The 15,423-nt window shown below is 56.3% G+C and overlaps 2 protein-coding genes across 2 annotated transcripts; one reads left to right on the top strand and one right to left on the bottom strand.

Annotated features, from left to right (window-relative positions):
* Positions 1-237: 237 nt before the first annotated feature.
* Positions 238-8,796, bottom strand: POLR1E (RNA polymerase I subunit E). Its single transcript, XM_058044447.1, has 12 exons — positions 8,698-8,796; positions 8,508-8,611; positions 7,637-7,713; positions 6,702-6,787; positions 5,931-5,986; positions 4,822-4,966; positions 3,442-3,549; positions 2,570-2,666; positions 2,260-2,393; positions 1,475-1,556; positions 1,232-1,363; positions 238-571 (listed from the first exon to the last, which is right to left on the bottom strand). The coding sequence occupies exons 1-12, from the start codon at positions 8,762-8,764 to the stop codon at positions 412-414; spliced, it is 1,248 nt and encodes a 415-aa protein (XP_057900430.1). The 5' UTR covers positions 8,765-8,796; the 3' UTR covers positions 238-411.
* A 252-nt stretch (positions 8,797-9,048) lies between these two features.
* ZBTB5 (zinc finger and BTB domain containing 5) lies at positions 9,049-14,932 on the top strand. Its single transcript, XM_058043724.1, has 2 exons — positions 9,049-9,146; positions 11,398-14,932. The coding sequence occupies exon 2, from the start codon at positions 11,402-11,404 to the stop codon at positions 13,424-13,426; it is 2,025 nt and encodes a 674-aa protein (XP_057899707.1). The 5' UTR covers positions 9,049-9,146; positions 11,398-11,401; the 3' UTR covers positions 13,427-14,932.
* Positions 14,933-15,423: the final 491 nt, after the last annotated feature.

The raw sequence follows: 15,423 nt of genomic DNA, 5'->3' as shown, positions 1-15,423 counted from the left end.
TCTCCCTGCCCAGGAAAACAGCCAGGATAGAAGAACTGACAGAAACTGAATATCTTTGCAGTTTTTGAGCACAGGATTACACTGGCACTCCAGAGAAACAAAAAAGTGAATGTAAGTCACACTTTTTCTCTCCCTCCTTCTGACCTTGAACCTGGGAGGGGCCATGAACCAGAACCTGCCACCTCAAACTGTTTCCTGTGCTCCAGCTCAACCTCCATTTCATACCCACCCAGACAAACTAGACAAAAAAGGTTTTATTATAGCTTTTTCTATATAAATAGAAAAAAAAGCAGCATTTTACTGAGGTGGAACCCTCAGCCTGGGTTCCAGCTGGGTGAGGGCTGATGCTGGACCCAAACCCAGCAGATGAAGGCATCCCCATGGCATTGTGAGGGAGAGCTCCTGGGCTGCTCAGCTCATCTTCTTGCGCTTGCGCTGTCCCTCTGGTGCCTTCTGCGTGGGCAGGGGCAGGGACAGGGTGCCCAGCTTGTGGCTCTGGTCATTCTCCAGCCCTGGCCCCCCCTTGGCCTTGGACACCTTGAGCCGCAGCGCCTTGGCGATGTCCAGGATCCTGGAAAGCAGGAGAAATGCCAGAAATGCCATCAGTGGGGTGAGCCCCCGAGGCGTCTCTGTGCACAGGGATGCCCTGGAGGCAGCAGCTGGAGCAGCTGGGCTGCAGGCACAGCCCCCTGGCACAGGCGTGCTGCTCTCCCAGCAGGTGCCAGCCTCCTCCTGCTTCCCCCACAGGCCCTGTGCTCCCTGTGCAGCGCTGCACCACCCAAACCCAGCACCCACTGCCAAAGACAACACGGACTCCTGGAAAAGCTTAGTCCCAGAAAGAAAAAGGGAAAACGGATAGAAACCAATAGCAGATTGCTTTTAAACCCACTAAACCCACCACTTCTGGTCAAAGAACAGAGGGTAACTGTGGGCAAAATAAGTGGTGGCATCAAAACTGATGAGGAAGCTTGAAAACCAAGCCGTGCCCAAGGGCTTTGGTAAGACCCAGCAATGAGTGAAGTTTTGGCCAGAAAGCCTGATCCAATGCACTCTGCAGGGCCAGGGAGAGCAGCACAGCTGGAGCAGAGCTGCAGCTGCCAGGGAAACGCAGGTCCTGCACCCACAGACTACTGCCTATCCTTGCTCTGCCCAGGTGCAGAGCCACTCCCGAGCTCTCCCAGGGTCCCTCTGCAGGAGGGTCCTGGCAGGTGTGCAGGAACAGGAGACTCACCTGCTCTCTGAGAGCTTCAGGTCATTCTGCAGGACGGTGAGGTCCGTCTGGAAGTTGTTAATGTGCAGAGCCAAGGCAATGGCATAGGCGGTGATTTTGGCCTTCATGGATGCAGAGATTAAATTCTGGATGCTGTGTGGCAAGAGGCAGAACTCGTGAGATGTGGAGTGTAAGGTGTGTCTGTGGCCCCTCAGGCTGAGCTCTGCTATGCCTGTGCCAGCAGCACCACACAGCATCCCTCACCTGCCATTGTTGTAGGTCAGTGAGGTGAAATTCTTCATGAGTTTCTTGCTGATGATGTGTGGGCATTCAGGACCCATTGGATCTAGGGCAGAAAGGGGCAATGCAGAGCACACAGCCTGCTTTGCACTGCCCACCAGCACAGCAGCACGTGCACCATCCTGACACTCAGCATGAACAGCAGAATGTGTGTGACCCACTCGGATCACTGAGTCCAGCTATCCCAGCACGGAGGGATTGCTGGGGCTGGGCTCTTCCCAGGAACACAATAAACCTAAAACAAACCTCACTGCTTCATTTCCAGGTCTCTTAATTCTTCAGGCCTGAGAGAATCCCAACAGTTTTTACTTTCTTAGTAAAAGCAGCCTCCCAGTTCCATTGTATACAATCTAAAATGCACACACACTTACGCATTATTTCTTTTGCCACAAACACTGTCAAAGCTGAGACCACGCTAACAAGTCCCTGCTATCACCAAGTTTGGTCATTCCCACCTTCTCTTTAGACAAGTCCTATGGGTGACTGCTGTGTCACAGCAACACAGTAAATTTAAAGCCAGGTTTGCCAGTTCCTCCTCCCTCAGCCATGCCAAGGACTGACAAATAGACACACAAGTTCTAAGGAGGATGGCAAGTCTGGAAAATCTCAGCCAAAATGTTTTGTGTGGTGTTCCTTCAAAAGCAGCACCCTGAGCATGGCAGGGGCATGATCCACACACTCAGCTGGCAGGCAAAGGATGATGAAGACATTCCCAAAAGCATCTGTTTATGAGCTGAAAACTCTCTTACGCTTCTTCTTGATCACTTTCTGCTGGCTGAACTTGATAAGGGTGTCCAGGAACCAGAGGCACCTGGCCTTGTGGTCCCTGCTCTTCTCATCAGTGGGCAGGAACTTCAGCTCCTCCAAAACAAAGGAGCAGAGGCTGCAGGAAAGAGAGGGGGAGTTCAGCCGCCCCTGCTGCTGTGCACACAGGTGTCCCCCGCACTCCCCGGGCCAGGGGCTGCTCTGCCGTGCCTGGATGCCCTGTCCTCCCTGTGCCCCGAGCCGTGGCACAGCAGCAGCAGCCCCAGTGCCCCCCAGCCCCTGCAGTGCCCTTACCTTCTCTCCTCTGCCCTCCTGGCCATCTCCTCGGCAGTGATGCTGGCCAGGGCGGCGGCAGGCGCCCGCAGCGCCTCGTACTCGGCAGGAGACAGGACTGGCAGGAGCTTAAGGACAACAACAGGCCCGGCCTCGCCCTCCCCGCAGGGCAGCTCTGCCACACTCCACTGAGGAGATGGGCAGGGCAAGGAGCCTCCGGCAGGCTGTGGCACAAGCACGGCCCGCCAGCACTCCCTGTGGAATGCTCCCAGCAGAGCGACAGCATCCTGCTCTGTCACAGACATCTTTTATGAAAAACCCTTTCTTCAGAATTTTTCCTCCTGAGAAGATAAGAAGCCTCAGGAACAAAATGTAAACATTGATTATCTGCTGCTGTGGAGTGCAACAGGTGCATCTGTGATTGGTCTCATGTGGTTGTTTGTAATTAATGGCCAATCACAGTCAGCTGGCTTGGACAGAGAGTCCAAGCCACAAACCTTTGTTATCATTCCTTCCTATTCTATTCTTAGCCAGCCTTCTGATGGAATCCTTTCTTCTATTATTTTAGTATAGTTTTAATGTAATATATATCATAAAATAATAAATCAGCCTTCTGAAACATGGGGTCAGATCCTGGTCTCTTCCCTCATCCTAAGACCCTGTGAACACGATCACACTGCTCTCCACAGGAACAGAGCAGGAATGCTCCCAGGTGAGGCAGGGCATCCTGCTCTGCACAGGAACGGGCAGGACAAGGCACCTGCAGCCCCAAAACCCCAGGGCAGCATCACGTCAGTCCCAGCTCCTGGCCTGCGCGGGGCAAGGGCTCAGCTGGCCCCCAGCACAGCAGATGGCTCCGTGGGCACCGAAGCCCCAGTGCACAGAAAAGATACTGTCCTCAAACCTGTACACGTGCTCCGGCCGCTGGGCGTCCTCGTGGCACGGCGGGAGGAAGGCAGAGATGTTCTGCACATCGTCCTGGGCCACGTCCTGCATCAGCCCTGGGGAGGGAACCGGCACAGGAGCACTGGGTCGTGATAACCAAAATGCACAGAGCAGCAGCACAACCCAAACCCTTCCTTTAGGAGCAAGCTCACTCAAACGGGCCAACACTACTTCGGTCACAATTGGAGTTCTAGACATTTACAACTTCTCTCAAGAACATTCTTGTCACAGATATCTTTTATGGAAAATTCTTCCTTAGGATTTTTCCTGCTGAGAAGCTGAGAGGCCTCAGGAACAAAATGTAAACATTGATTATCTGCTGCTGTGAATGCAACAGGTGCATCTGTGATTGGCCCATGTTACTTGTTTCTAATTAATGGCTAATCACAGTCAGCTGGTTTGGATTCTCTGTCCGAGCCACAAGCCTTTGTTATCATTCCTTTCTATTCTTACCTAGCTTTCTGAGAAAATCCTTTCTTCTATTCTTTTAGTATAGTTTTAATGTAATATATATAATAAAATAACAAATCAAGCCTTCTGAAACATGGAGTCAGATCCTTGTGTCTTCCCTCATGCTAAGACCCCTTTGAACATGGTCACACCTTCTGGTCATAAAAATTTAGAAAGGCCACTCCAGACTAGACAAACATCTAAGCAAGGAGGGCACCAAGACGCACGCAGAGCACAGTTTTGGCACCTGTGTTCTGCGCACACCCACTTGGCACAGAGCAGCTCTGAGAGCACAGTCAGTATGCACCCTGGAACAAAAGGGATGAAAGGTGGTGGGGTCTACAGCCAACAGACATCTGTCCTGTTGCTGCCAGTGACACTCCCAGGATCCCAGAACTGCTCTGGAGGGGTCCTGTCTGCCCTGTTGCCCAGGTGCCCACAGCCAGGGCAGCCCCAGCCCCCTCCTGCCACAGCCTGGAAGCCCCCGGGACGGTGGCACCGTGCTGCGCTGTGATGGTGTCCAAAGGCTGCACCACTCTTTGAGGTAAGAAGGTGCCTTTTCAACAGCCATGCCACAGAGCTCAAACCAGCTAAAGGCACTGCCTTTATGCCAGTGAACCCACAGCCACAGGAGCTTCCAAGCAGGCAGGAGGGACACTGATGTCACAGGGACCTTCCCTCACTCAGCTGACTCCAACACCGAGCCCAGCAGGACCAGAAAGCAGCAGTTCCTCTCCATGTACCCATCCCAGCTGCTGACCAGCTACTTCCTCACCACTTACAGAAACGCCCTCTTCTTCCAGCCACACTTGGCACGGACAGACAGCAACAGGCGCTCCAGGCTGTCCTGCTCACAGCCCGAGGCAGAGTCCCCTCACCTGTCACTCCCTTGGCGTCGATGACGTTGGCAGCCGCCTTGGTGACAGCCGTGCTCACGATGTCGCTGCCCACGGCGTTCATGCGGCGCGAGCTCAGGGCTCGCTTCTGCTTGCTGGTGCCAAAGGCCTCGATGCACAGATCCATCTGCACGGGGCACAGCACACTCTGCAGCACCCTGAGCAGCCCGGGGAGCACCAGCCCCTGCTCCTGACGCCGACACGGCCTCCAGGAGAGCTTTAAACAAAGCCCGCAGGCGCGGGATGCGCTGCCTGCGAGGGCAGCCCAAAGCAGCCAGGACAGCCAGGAACCCAGGGTAATCAGGAAAACACTCCTGAGCCAGGCAATGTCACTGTCACATTTTCTGAAAAATCCCTTCACCAGGATTTATCTCCTGGGAAGCCGAGAAGCTTCAGAGAGAAATGAAAACAATATTATCTGATTGCTTCTCCTGCGTTCTGCTGCTTTGGAATGTGTTTGGAGACTGTTTATCCAACCGGTGATTGTTTCACTGGCTTCTGCTGAGTTGTTTTAACTTAAGGACCAATCACAGTCCAGCTGTGTTGGACTCTGGAGAATCACGAGTTTTACATTATCACCTTGTTAAGCCTTCTGTAAGTATTCTCTCTGTAGTCTTTAGTATCATATCATATCAAACCCATATCATATCGATATCATATCATATAATACCATATAATATAATATTTATATTACATTATATTATATAATATAAATATATTATGATACCATATAAATAAAATAAAATAATATATAATAATATAATAATGATATATTATCATATCAATATAATCTCATATCAATATAATACAACATCATATCAGTATCATATCCCATCAATCTAGTACGATATCATATCAATATCATACCATACTACGTTAGCCTTCTAAGAACATGGAGTCAGATTCACCACTCCTGCCTGCCACGGGGGACCCCAAAACCACGCCAAGGCCGTGCCTGTGCTGCCTCCCGGGCATGGGGGGAATGCTGGGCCTGCAGAGGTTTGCCCTGCAGGACACCAGCCCTCCCAGCCCCACGGCAAGCACCTGCCCCTGTCAGCCAGAGCACAGCAGGGCACAGCTCCCAGCTTTACCTTCTCCCGGTAGGATTTGGTCTGGTACTCCTTGGTGTCGTCAGGCATCACGTTATCTGCAAAACAGCAAGAGCCACAGCAGGGAGTGCCGTCAGCCCTGTCACTGACAGACTGGCACAGCACCTCCTCCGTGTCACCTGGCTGCCTAAAGCACACGCCAAACATGAAAATCTAGAATAAAAAAGGCTTTTTCTACAAACCCCATGGGTGAAACACTTGGACTGGGGCCAAACGCACATCCTGCGGCACAGGGTAAAAACCAGCTACCAAAAGATGTGACCTTTTGGGTTCTCATCCTGGGTTCAATGGCAAAAAATAGCCCTGCTGGATAAAACCTGGGGTTTTTTTTTTTGTTTGTTTAATTTTTGTTTGTTTGGTTTTTGGTTTTATGGTTGTTTTTGTTTTTTGTTTGTTTCTTTTTGTTTGTTTGTTTTGTTTCGGGGTTTTTTGGTTTTGGTTTTTTCTTTGGGCTTTTTTTGGGGGGGGATTTTTTTGTTTTGTTCTGGGTTTGTTTTTTTTTTTTGTTGTTGTTATTCAGGGAACCAATTCCTGACGAGTGCCAGGCCTCCCTCAGCAGAACACACGCAGATAAGGCTGCACTTGAGCAGTGACACTCTGTGAGTGACTCCCACCCTGATCCCCAGCCCGTGCTCCCCTCTCCTGGCACACCCAAGGGAAGGATCTGCCCTGCTGCCTGCCAAGGAACAAGGCAGGGAGGGCAAGGACAGAGCAGCCCAGCAGCTGTGACTGCCAGCACCCTCACCCCCTCACCTGAGAGCAGGGGCTGCATGTTGAACATTTCAGCATTGTAGACATCCATCTGCCCAGAGCTCTTGTCCAGCACTCCAACAAAGTACCTGGGGAGAACAGGGGCGGTGATGAGTGAGAGGCAGAGCAGTGGAAATTATTTAAATTACAAGGTCTTCCCACACGCCAGCTCTCCTGCCTTCACATAAACCAGGTTATCTCCAAGACACGTGGACATATGAAAACAGAAAGACTTGATACTCTGAGTAAATGCAGAACTCTTGAAACAACTGAATTGGGTGAAGTGTAGGTACCAGAGTTCTGCTATTTTCAGTATGCCAGGACTTGCTGGCAAATTTCAAATTTCCTCCCAGAGCTCAGGATCTCCAGAGATGCAGGTAAGCAGCCCTTCAGCCCTCAGAATCACCTGTTCACCAGCGTTCAGAGGCAGGAGCACTCAAATCTGCCCACAAACAACCCTGAATTCACACCTGCACCGCACACATTTGTTAAACTGCATTTATCTCTCTGAGCCCAAGCAGGAACACACCCTTGGCGCTCCTTTTTCAGCATCTCACACTGACACTGCTCCACTGAGGATGCACCTCTGCTGGACCAGTGCTCAGGCAGAGCTGAGGCTGGTGAGGGCATTTCTGAGAGGCTCTGCAGGAGGGAAGCCAGCTCCTTGTGCAGAACCTCTCAGCTGGAGGGGCCCCACGGCACTGACCCTCCAGCTGCTGACAGAGGCAGCTCCTCAGCAGCACAGCTCCCTCCTGCTGCTGCTCTGCATCCTCACCCCAGCCTGATTTACACAGCACAGCTCCCACCAGGTGTGCACCAACACCCAGAGACCCCTGCCCCAATCCCAGGGAGGGAGCCCTGAGACAGGGAAGGCAAAGGGAGAAAGGGAAGGGGGCTCTGTGTATGAGGAGCCATGTGCTGCTCCCCCTGCCCCATACCTGCACAGGGAGTTGCACCTCATGACCTGGCTGCCAAAGTTGTGTCCCACGTAGCAGAGCCGCTCTGTCTCCGAGACCTGGGGAAGCAGAGAGACCCTTGGGGAGGGCTGAGGGAAACTGGGAGAGACCCTTGGGGAGGGCTGAGGGAAAGCAGCACTAGAAAGCACTTTCTGACTGCAGGCTCAGCCCCCTCCTCACTGAGAGCCCCCCTGGGATGCACCTGAGCTGAACAAGGACCCCTCGGGAGGAGATTTCCCAGCGAGGGCACAACATGCTGGGATCCATTGCCAGGCGTGCCCCACGAGCTGGGCAGCAGCTCCCAGGGCTCAGCGTGTCCCTGCAGTGTCCCTCAGCCAGCCCAGGACACTCCCTGTGTAACACACTGGGCCAACTCCCATTGTTTAACACAATCTGCTGCACAGCTCGGCACAGATCCTCACGCTCCCGCACTGGTTTGGGTTGGAGGGGCCCTTAAAGCCTCTCTATGCCACCCCTGCCCCGGCAGGGACACCTTCCCGTGCCCCAGGTGCTGCCAGCCCCGGTGTCCAGCCCGGCTTGGGCACTGCCAGGGACGCAGGGTGGGCACCCCGTGCCAGGCCCGCCCGCCCGCACAGCCAGGAGCTTCCCGCCGCAACGGGAGGATAGCCCGGCTCACGGCCCTCGGCAGCGGGCGCTGCTCGGCGGGATCGCAGCCGGGCGCTCCCTGCTGGAGCCGGGCCCGCTCCCGGTCTGCACCGGGCCTGCACCGCCGGGGGCAATTGATGGCATTTGTCACTTTCAGCCCGCTATCCGGCTATGGCCTCGCTGTGTACAGCTATCACTGCATCCGAACGTCTCCGTGCCCGGTGCCCCGCAGCCCCCGCGGCCTCACCACGATCCGGCGGTGCCTCTTCCGCGGGTGCGCCGAGTCCCGGTTCCGGTACACGGTGAAGTGCAGCGACTCGGGCCGCTCCAGCCTCCCGTTGGCGAACCGCACTGCGGGACAGGAAACCGTGAGCTCCGGGGCCGGCCGCGGGGCCCGTGAGTGACCCGCCCCGCGCCCCCGGCCCGCTCCCGCTCACCGAGCGCCGCCGGCCGCTCGCCCTCGGGGTCCCCGCGGTAGCGCCAGGTGGCGGTGGCGGTGGCCATGGCGGGGATGCGCGGCGCGGTTCCGATGCGCGGTTCCGATGCGCGGTCCGGTTCCCACGCCGCTCCCGGCCCCGGCCCCGCTCCTCCGCCTCTTCCGCCGCCGCCTCCCGTCATGGCAATAAGCTCAGCTCCGATTGGGCCAGGTGAGGCTGTGCCGGGGCGTAGCAGTAACGAGGCCGCGGATTGGCTGCGAGCAGGGCCCGCGCCGGCAGCGGCCGGAAGTGACGCGCAGTGTCGGCGCGGCGGGGCGGGGCGGGCGGGGCCGCAGCGGCGGGAGCGGGGCCGGGGCCGAGCCCAGTCCCAGGCCCGAGCCAGGCCTAGCCCGAGCCTGACCCGAGCCTGACCCCAGCCTCGCACGGCCCTTCCCGCGCGGACACCGCAGGTGAGCGGGGCGGGGGGCGGCGCTGAGGCGGACACCCGTGACCCCGGCGTCGGGCGGGACCGGGGCTCTCCGGTCTCCCCTTCATGTCCCGTGCGCGGCGCAGAGCGGAGTGTCCCGGTGCCCGGAGCCGATGGCGCGCTGCGTGCAGGTGCCTCCCGGTGATGCTCAGGGGAATAAACCGGGCAAAACGAGGCAGAGTCTGGGGAGGAGCGCCCGTCAGCCGCAGACACCGGTACCACCGCCGGTTACCGGCCGCGCTTCTCAGACGCTCTGCGTTACTCCGTGTTCCCCGCGCTGAGTGTTCCGGTGGCACCCGGTGATGCTCTCCGTGTTCTGAGTCCATCCAAGGACACTCGGGGGGATCCCCGGCATGTCCCGGGCAGGGCGGGCAGCAAACACGGGCACGAGCAGGAAGGGAAAAGCAGCAAACCCTCCGCGGCTGTGCGCAGACCTTCTGAATCAGCAGGCCTGCGTTTGATCCCTCCTCAAAAGTGTGATTCTGGCCGTGCGATCGTTTTTTGGCTGCTTTATGGTCCTGTGCCCATCGGTGCTGTGGCGTTGCTGCTGGAAAGCAAACGTGAGCACGGGAACTTGAGTGTGTGTGTGTGCCTTGGGCACGCACATCTCACAAACACACTTTGCTGTTTCTCACGAGGAACAGTGGGGACATTGCCGAGGGCCGCCGTGTAGCGTTGAAATGAATCCACTGAGATTTCCAAAAGTGGCAGTGGATTGGAGTGTGACAGTGCCGCCTCTCCAATGACACTGGACAAACCAACAGTCCGTCAACTCTCTCCTCCTCCATAAAGGAATGCAAAACAATGAGTTGTTTGCAGAAACTGTGTGAGAAAGTTCACTACAAGAATGTGAACATCAGAAGGCTTAGAAAATCTTAAAAAACTAGGGTGACACAGGACCGATGTTTTTATAAACTATTAAGAGTTAATTAGAGTTTGAGCAGTTTGTTTTCTGGGGCGGCTGCGAGGGTGAATGAGACTAGAGTGATTGTGAAGTAAGTGAAAGAGGCTGGTTGCCAGGTTGACTGCAGCCTGACCAGGACTCAGCCACGGGATCATACAGCAGTTTGGGCTGGGAGGGCACCTTGTCTTGTTCCAGCTTCTGCCACGGCAGGGACACCTCCCCTGCCCCAGGTGCTGCCAGCCCCGGTGTCCAGTGGCCTGGGACACTGCCAGGGATGCAGCTGGCCACCCTGTGCCAGGGCCTGCCCACCCTGCCAGGGAGCACTCCCTCCCTGTGCTGCTGCCTTTCAGTTTGAACCCAGTCCCTTTCTCCGTCCCTGCACACTCTCATCAACGTCTCGTCCCACCCTCGCTGCAGCCCCTGCAGAGCTGGGGGGCCACGGTGAGGTACCCTGCAGCCTTCCCAGTGCCCTCCCTCTGCTCACAGCACGGCCGCTGCCCCGCGCTGGGGTGTTCAGATGCCCTCTGGACAGAGAGGAGCTGTGAGACAAGCAGAGAAGAAGGAAAGCACAATTCTTATCTCGCTTGCTGTGCCCGTGTTGTGCCAAAGTAGAATGCAGCATGGAGATGGTTTAGCCAAAGTGAGGATGTTTGGGTCCCTTGGCCTGTCAGGGCAAAGACGTGTGTGTGTGTGTGTGTGTGTTGGACTGTTGTGACGGTGTTCACAGGGGTCCCAGGATGAGGGAAGAGACTGACTCCAGACGACCTGACTCCACGTTTCAGAAGGCTTGATTTATTATTTTATTATATATATGACATTAAAACTGCACTAAAAGAATAGAAGGAAGGATTTCATCAGAAGGTTAGCTAATAGAAAAAGAGGGAATGTTAACAAAGGCTTGTGGCTTGGACAGAGTACGAGCTAGCTGACTGTAATTGGCCATTAATTATAAACAACCCCATGAGCCCAATCACAGATGCACCTGTTGCATTCCACAGCAGCAGATAACCATTGTTTGCATTTTGTTCCTGAGGCCTCTGAGCTTCTCAGGAGGGAAAATCCTAAGGAAAGGATTTTCCATAAAAGATGTCTGTGACAGACTGTCACGGGACAGTCAGGGGAGAATCGGAGGTGAGGGCAGTTCTGCGCAGTTGTAAGCAAGTGTGAGTGCATGGCAGATTCAGTTTAGATGCAGTGTACATGGTGCAGTGTCACAAAGTAATCCTTTAGCCTTCTGATGGTGGAGTCAGATGCATCATCCTCTTTCCCCTTTGATTCGCAATACAACCGCCCTGCTCAGCCCTCACCGCTCTCCTCTTGTGTTTTGCAGGACCATGGATTTCCCGGGGCACTTTGAGCAGGTCTTCCAGCAGCTCAACTACCAGCGGCTGCACGGGCAGCTGTGTGACTGCGTCATCGTGGTGGGCAACCGGCACTTCAAGGCGCACCGCTCGGTGCTGGCCGCCTGCAGCACGCACTTCCGCGCGCTCTTCACCGTGGCCGAGGGCGACCAGAGCATGAACATGATCCAGCTGGACAGCGAGGTGGTGACGGCCGAGGCCTTCGCCGCGCTCATCGACATGATGTACACCTCCACGCTGATGCTGGGCGAGAGCAACGTCATGGACGTGCTGCTGGCCGCCTCGCACCTGCACCTCAACTCGGTGGTCAAGGCCTGCAAGCACTACCTGACGACGCGGACGCTGCCGCTGTCGCCGCCCAGCGAGCGCGCGCAGGAGCAGAGCGCGCGGCTGCAGCGCTCCTTCATGCTGCAGCAGCTGGGGCTCAGCATCGTCAGCTCGGCGCTGGGCTCGGCGCAGGGCGCCGAGGAGCCGGCGGGCGCGGCGGGCGCGGCGCTGCGCGGCGGGCTGGAGCAGCGCGCCGCCTTCCCCATGCGCCGCCTGCACAAGCGCAAGCAGTCCTCGGAGGAGCGCGCCCGGCAGCGCGCGCGGCCCGCCCTGGACGAGCCCGGCGCGGACGGCGCCCCCGAGAGCGGGCCGCCCGTCGTGCACTCCCGCGAGGACTTCTTCTCGCCCGACTCCCTCAAGATGGTGGACAACTCCAAGGCCGACGCCACGGCCGATAACCAGGAGGACAACGCCATCATGTTCGACCAGTCCTTCGGCGCTCAGGAGGACGCCCAAGTGCCCAGCCAGTCAGACAACGGCGGGGGGAACATCTCCCAGATGTCCATGGCGTCCCAGGCCACGCAGGTGGAAACCAGCTTCGACCAGGAGGCTGCCGCTGAGAAGAGCAACTTCCCGTGCGAAAACCCGGAGGTCAGCCTGAATGAGAAGGAGCACATGAGGGTGGTGGTGAAGTCGGAGCCCCTGAGCTCCCCGGAGCCCCAGGACGAGGTGAGCGATGTCACCTCCCAGGCGGAGGGCAGCGAGTCTGTGGAGGTGGAAGGAGGGGTGGTGAGTGCAGAGAAGATCGAGCTGAGTCCCGAGAGCAGCGACCGCAGCTTCTCAGACCCCCAGTCCAGCACCGACCGGGTGGGAGACATCCACATCATGGAGGTGTCCAACAACCTGGAACACAAGTCCTCTTTCAGCATTTCGAATTTTTTGAACAAAAGCAGGGGAGGTGGCTTTGGCACCAGCCAGAACAGCGATGACAACATTCCCAACACCACCAGCGACTGCAGGATGGACAGCGATGCCCCGTACCTGATGAGCCCGGAGTCGGGGCCCGCCGGCGGCCACTCCTCCGCCGCCGTCTCGCACGTGGAGAACCCGTTCAGCGAGCCCGCGGACTCCCACTTTGTGAGGCCCATGCAGGATGTGATGGGCCTGCCGTGCGTGCAGAGCTCCGGCTACCGAGCAGCGGAGCAGTTCGGCATGGATTTCCCCCGCTCGGGGCTGGGCCTGCACTCGCTGTCGCGGGCCATGATGGGCTCCGTGCGAGGCGGGGCGGGCGGCTTTCCTGGCTACCGGCGCATCGCCCCCAAGATGCCCGTGGTGACCTCGGTGCGGGGCTCGCAGCTGCAGGAGAGCTCGTCGGGCTCGCAGCTGATGCTCAACGGCGGCGCGTCCTTCGAGGGCGGGCACCTGTCGCAGCCGGGCCCGCCGCAGCTGACGCGCGCCTCGGCCGACGTGCTGTCCAAGTGCAAGAAGGCTCTGTCGGAGCACAACGTGCTGGTGGTGGAGGGCGCGCGCAAGTACGCCTGCAAGATCTGCTGCAAGACCTTCCTGACGCTGACGGACTGCAAGAAGCACATCCGCGTGCACACGGGGGAGAAGCCCTACGCCTGCCTCAAGTGCGGCAAGCGCTTCAGCCAGTCCAGCCACCTGTACAAACACTCTAAGACCACCTGCCTGAGGTGGCAGAGCAGCAACCTGCCCAGCAGCTTGCTGTGAGCGGAGCAGCCCGGCGGCCGGCGGGGACACACAGCGGCGCGCCCGGCCCGGCTCGGCACGGCTCGGCTCTGCCTTTGGGGATATCCGGTACCTACCTCGCGGGTGCCGCCGCCGGGAGCCGCGCGGCGGGATGGGGATGCGACCCCGCGGCGGGGATGGGGATGGGCACGGGACCCCCCGGCCACCAGCCCCTTTGCAGGGCAGAGGGGCGACAGCACGGGGTCTCCTGACATAGCACGGTCTGAAAAGAGCAAACTGACAAACTGACGTGCGCGTTTCTTTTCTCTTTCGGTTTTTTTTTTCCTTCTCTCTAAAGCATTTTGTAACAGTGAAAGCATTTAAATGATTACTGTAACATGAGTTGCTGCATTACGTGAGGATGGTGGTGCAGACCCCTTACCTTTAAAAGAGAGAAACGGCTTAGGGTGCACCTGTCTGACATAATGCTTTAAAATACGCTAATTATGACGATAGTTCTAGGATTATGAATGTATGTTTGGCTGTTTTGTAGTAAAGGACACTGTGTAATCAAGGTGCTTAAATTAAATCACAGACAAGTAACTTTTGGACTGGCAGGTGTACATATAACTTAACACAGCAAGGTCTGGATATTTGGCTGTTTTTTTTTTTTGTAGAAGCGAGTATTAAGTGGTAAGTGAAGTACTGTCTCTTGTTTGTGCTATTCCTAGCAGTATTTTAACCAGTTTGTATCTCCTATGTTACAATTCTATATACGCAGAAGTTTGAGCAGAGTTTGTCTTTGTCTGTTGTTTTGAAGGAGAGGGAATTTATTGGTGGCTTTTTTGGCCACCTAAGGCAGCACCTCGCTGTTCCCAGATGCCCACAGCCCTTCTGGTCCCCGTTATGGCGTGGGCATGTTGTCTTTTGCTCTTATCTCCAGGCTTTAATTTCCTGCTCCGCGCCCTGAGTGACTTCCCTTGGCAGCTGTGGGTCTGTCCTTGGAGCAAATGGCTGCTGGGCCAGGAGGAGTCCTCCTCTGCCACATTGCACAGAATCACAGAGTATGCTCAGCTGGAAGGGAGCTCTCACTGTGTCCAGCTCCTGGCCTTGCAGGGGATACCCCAGCCATCCCATTTGTGCCTGACACTTCTTCGCCTCAGGCAGCTTTGGGGTTGTGACCCTGTTCCTGGGGATCTTGTTCAGTGCCAGACCACCCTCTGGGTGACAAACCTTTCCTGACAGCCAACCTAGACCTCCCTGCTTCACCCTCAGCCATTTTCTCACGTCCTGTCCCTGGTCACGAGAGGGAGGAGCTCTGTGCCTGCCCTTCTGCTGCTCCTCAGGAGGATGATGAGGGCCCTGGCAAGGTCTGCCCTCAGCGTCCTCTCCTCCAGGCTGAGCAAACCAAGTGCCCTCAGCTGCTCCTCGTGCAGCTTCCTCTCCAGCCCCCTGGCCAGCCCCCTGGCCTCCTCTGGGCAGCCTCTGACAGCTTCGTGTCTTTGGTGTGATGGTGCTCAAAAGGGCCCCAGAGCAGAGCAGGAGAGGAGAGGACAATCCCTCCCTGCCCCTGCTGCTGACGCCCCCAGGATGTGGCTGGCCCTCCTGGCTGCCAGGGCACGGCTGGCTCACATTCTGTGAAGCGTCCTCCTCAAATCCACTTCAGATAGTGTCATAAAAGTACTTTTCCCCTTACATTTTAAAAAAAGCTAATGGAAATTTATTTTTTTTTTAAATGGCACTGTACACACGCAGTAGAAGTTTATCTTTTTCTACATAAATCATGTAAATCTCTTTTTAATTTCCTCTTCTTTGGTGCCACCATCACTTAACGCTGCCTGCAGTCTCCTTTTTTCCTTGTCAAAGGTGCACACGCACTGTGCTCAGCATTGTGGAGTTTTAAAATAAGCTTCCAGAGCCTTTCTGCTGGTGCTGAATGCAGCTCAGCTGAGAGGGGCTGGGTCAGGGCTGCAGCGTGTCCTTGTGCTCAGGTGAGAATGAGGATTCCCTGCACCTGCCCTGTCAGCAGGTGTTGTTTG

The sequence above is a fragment of the Melospiza georgiana genome, chromosome Z, assembly GCF_028018845.1.
Source record: "Melospiza georgiana isolate bMelGeo1 chromosome Z, bMelGeo1.pri, whole genome shotgun sequence".
NCBI classification, from domain to species: domain Eukaryota; kingdom Metazoa; phylum Chordata; class Aves; order Passeriformes; family Passerellidae; genus Melospiza; species Melospiza georgiana.
The sequence above is the reverse complement of the archived record's forward strand: the minus strand, read 5'-3'. Positions and strand labels throughout refer to the sequence as shown.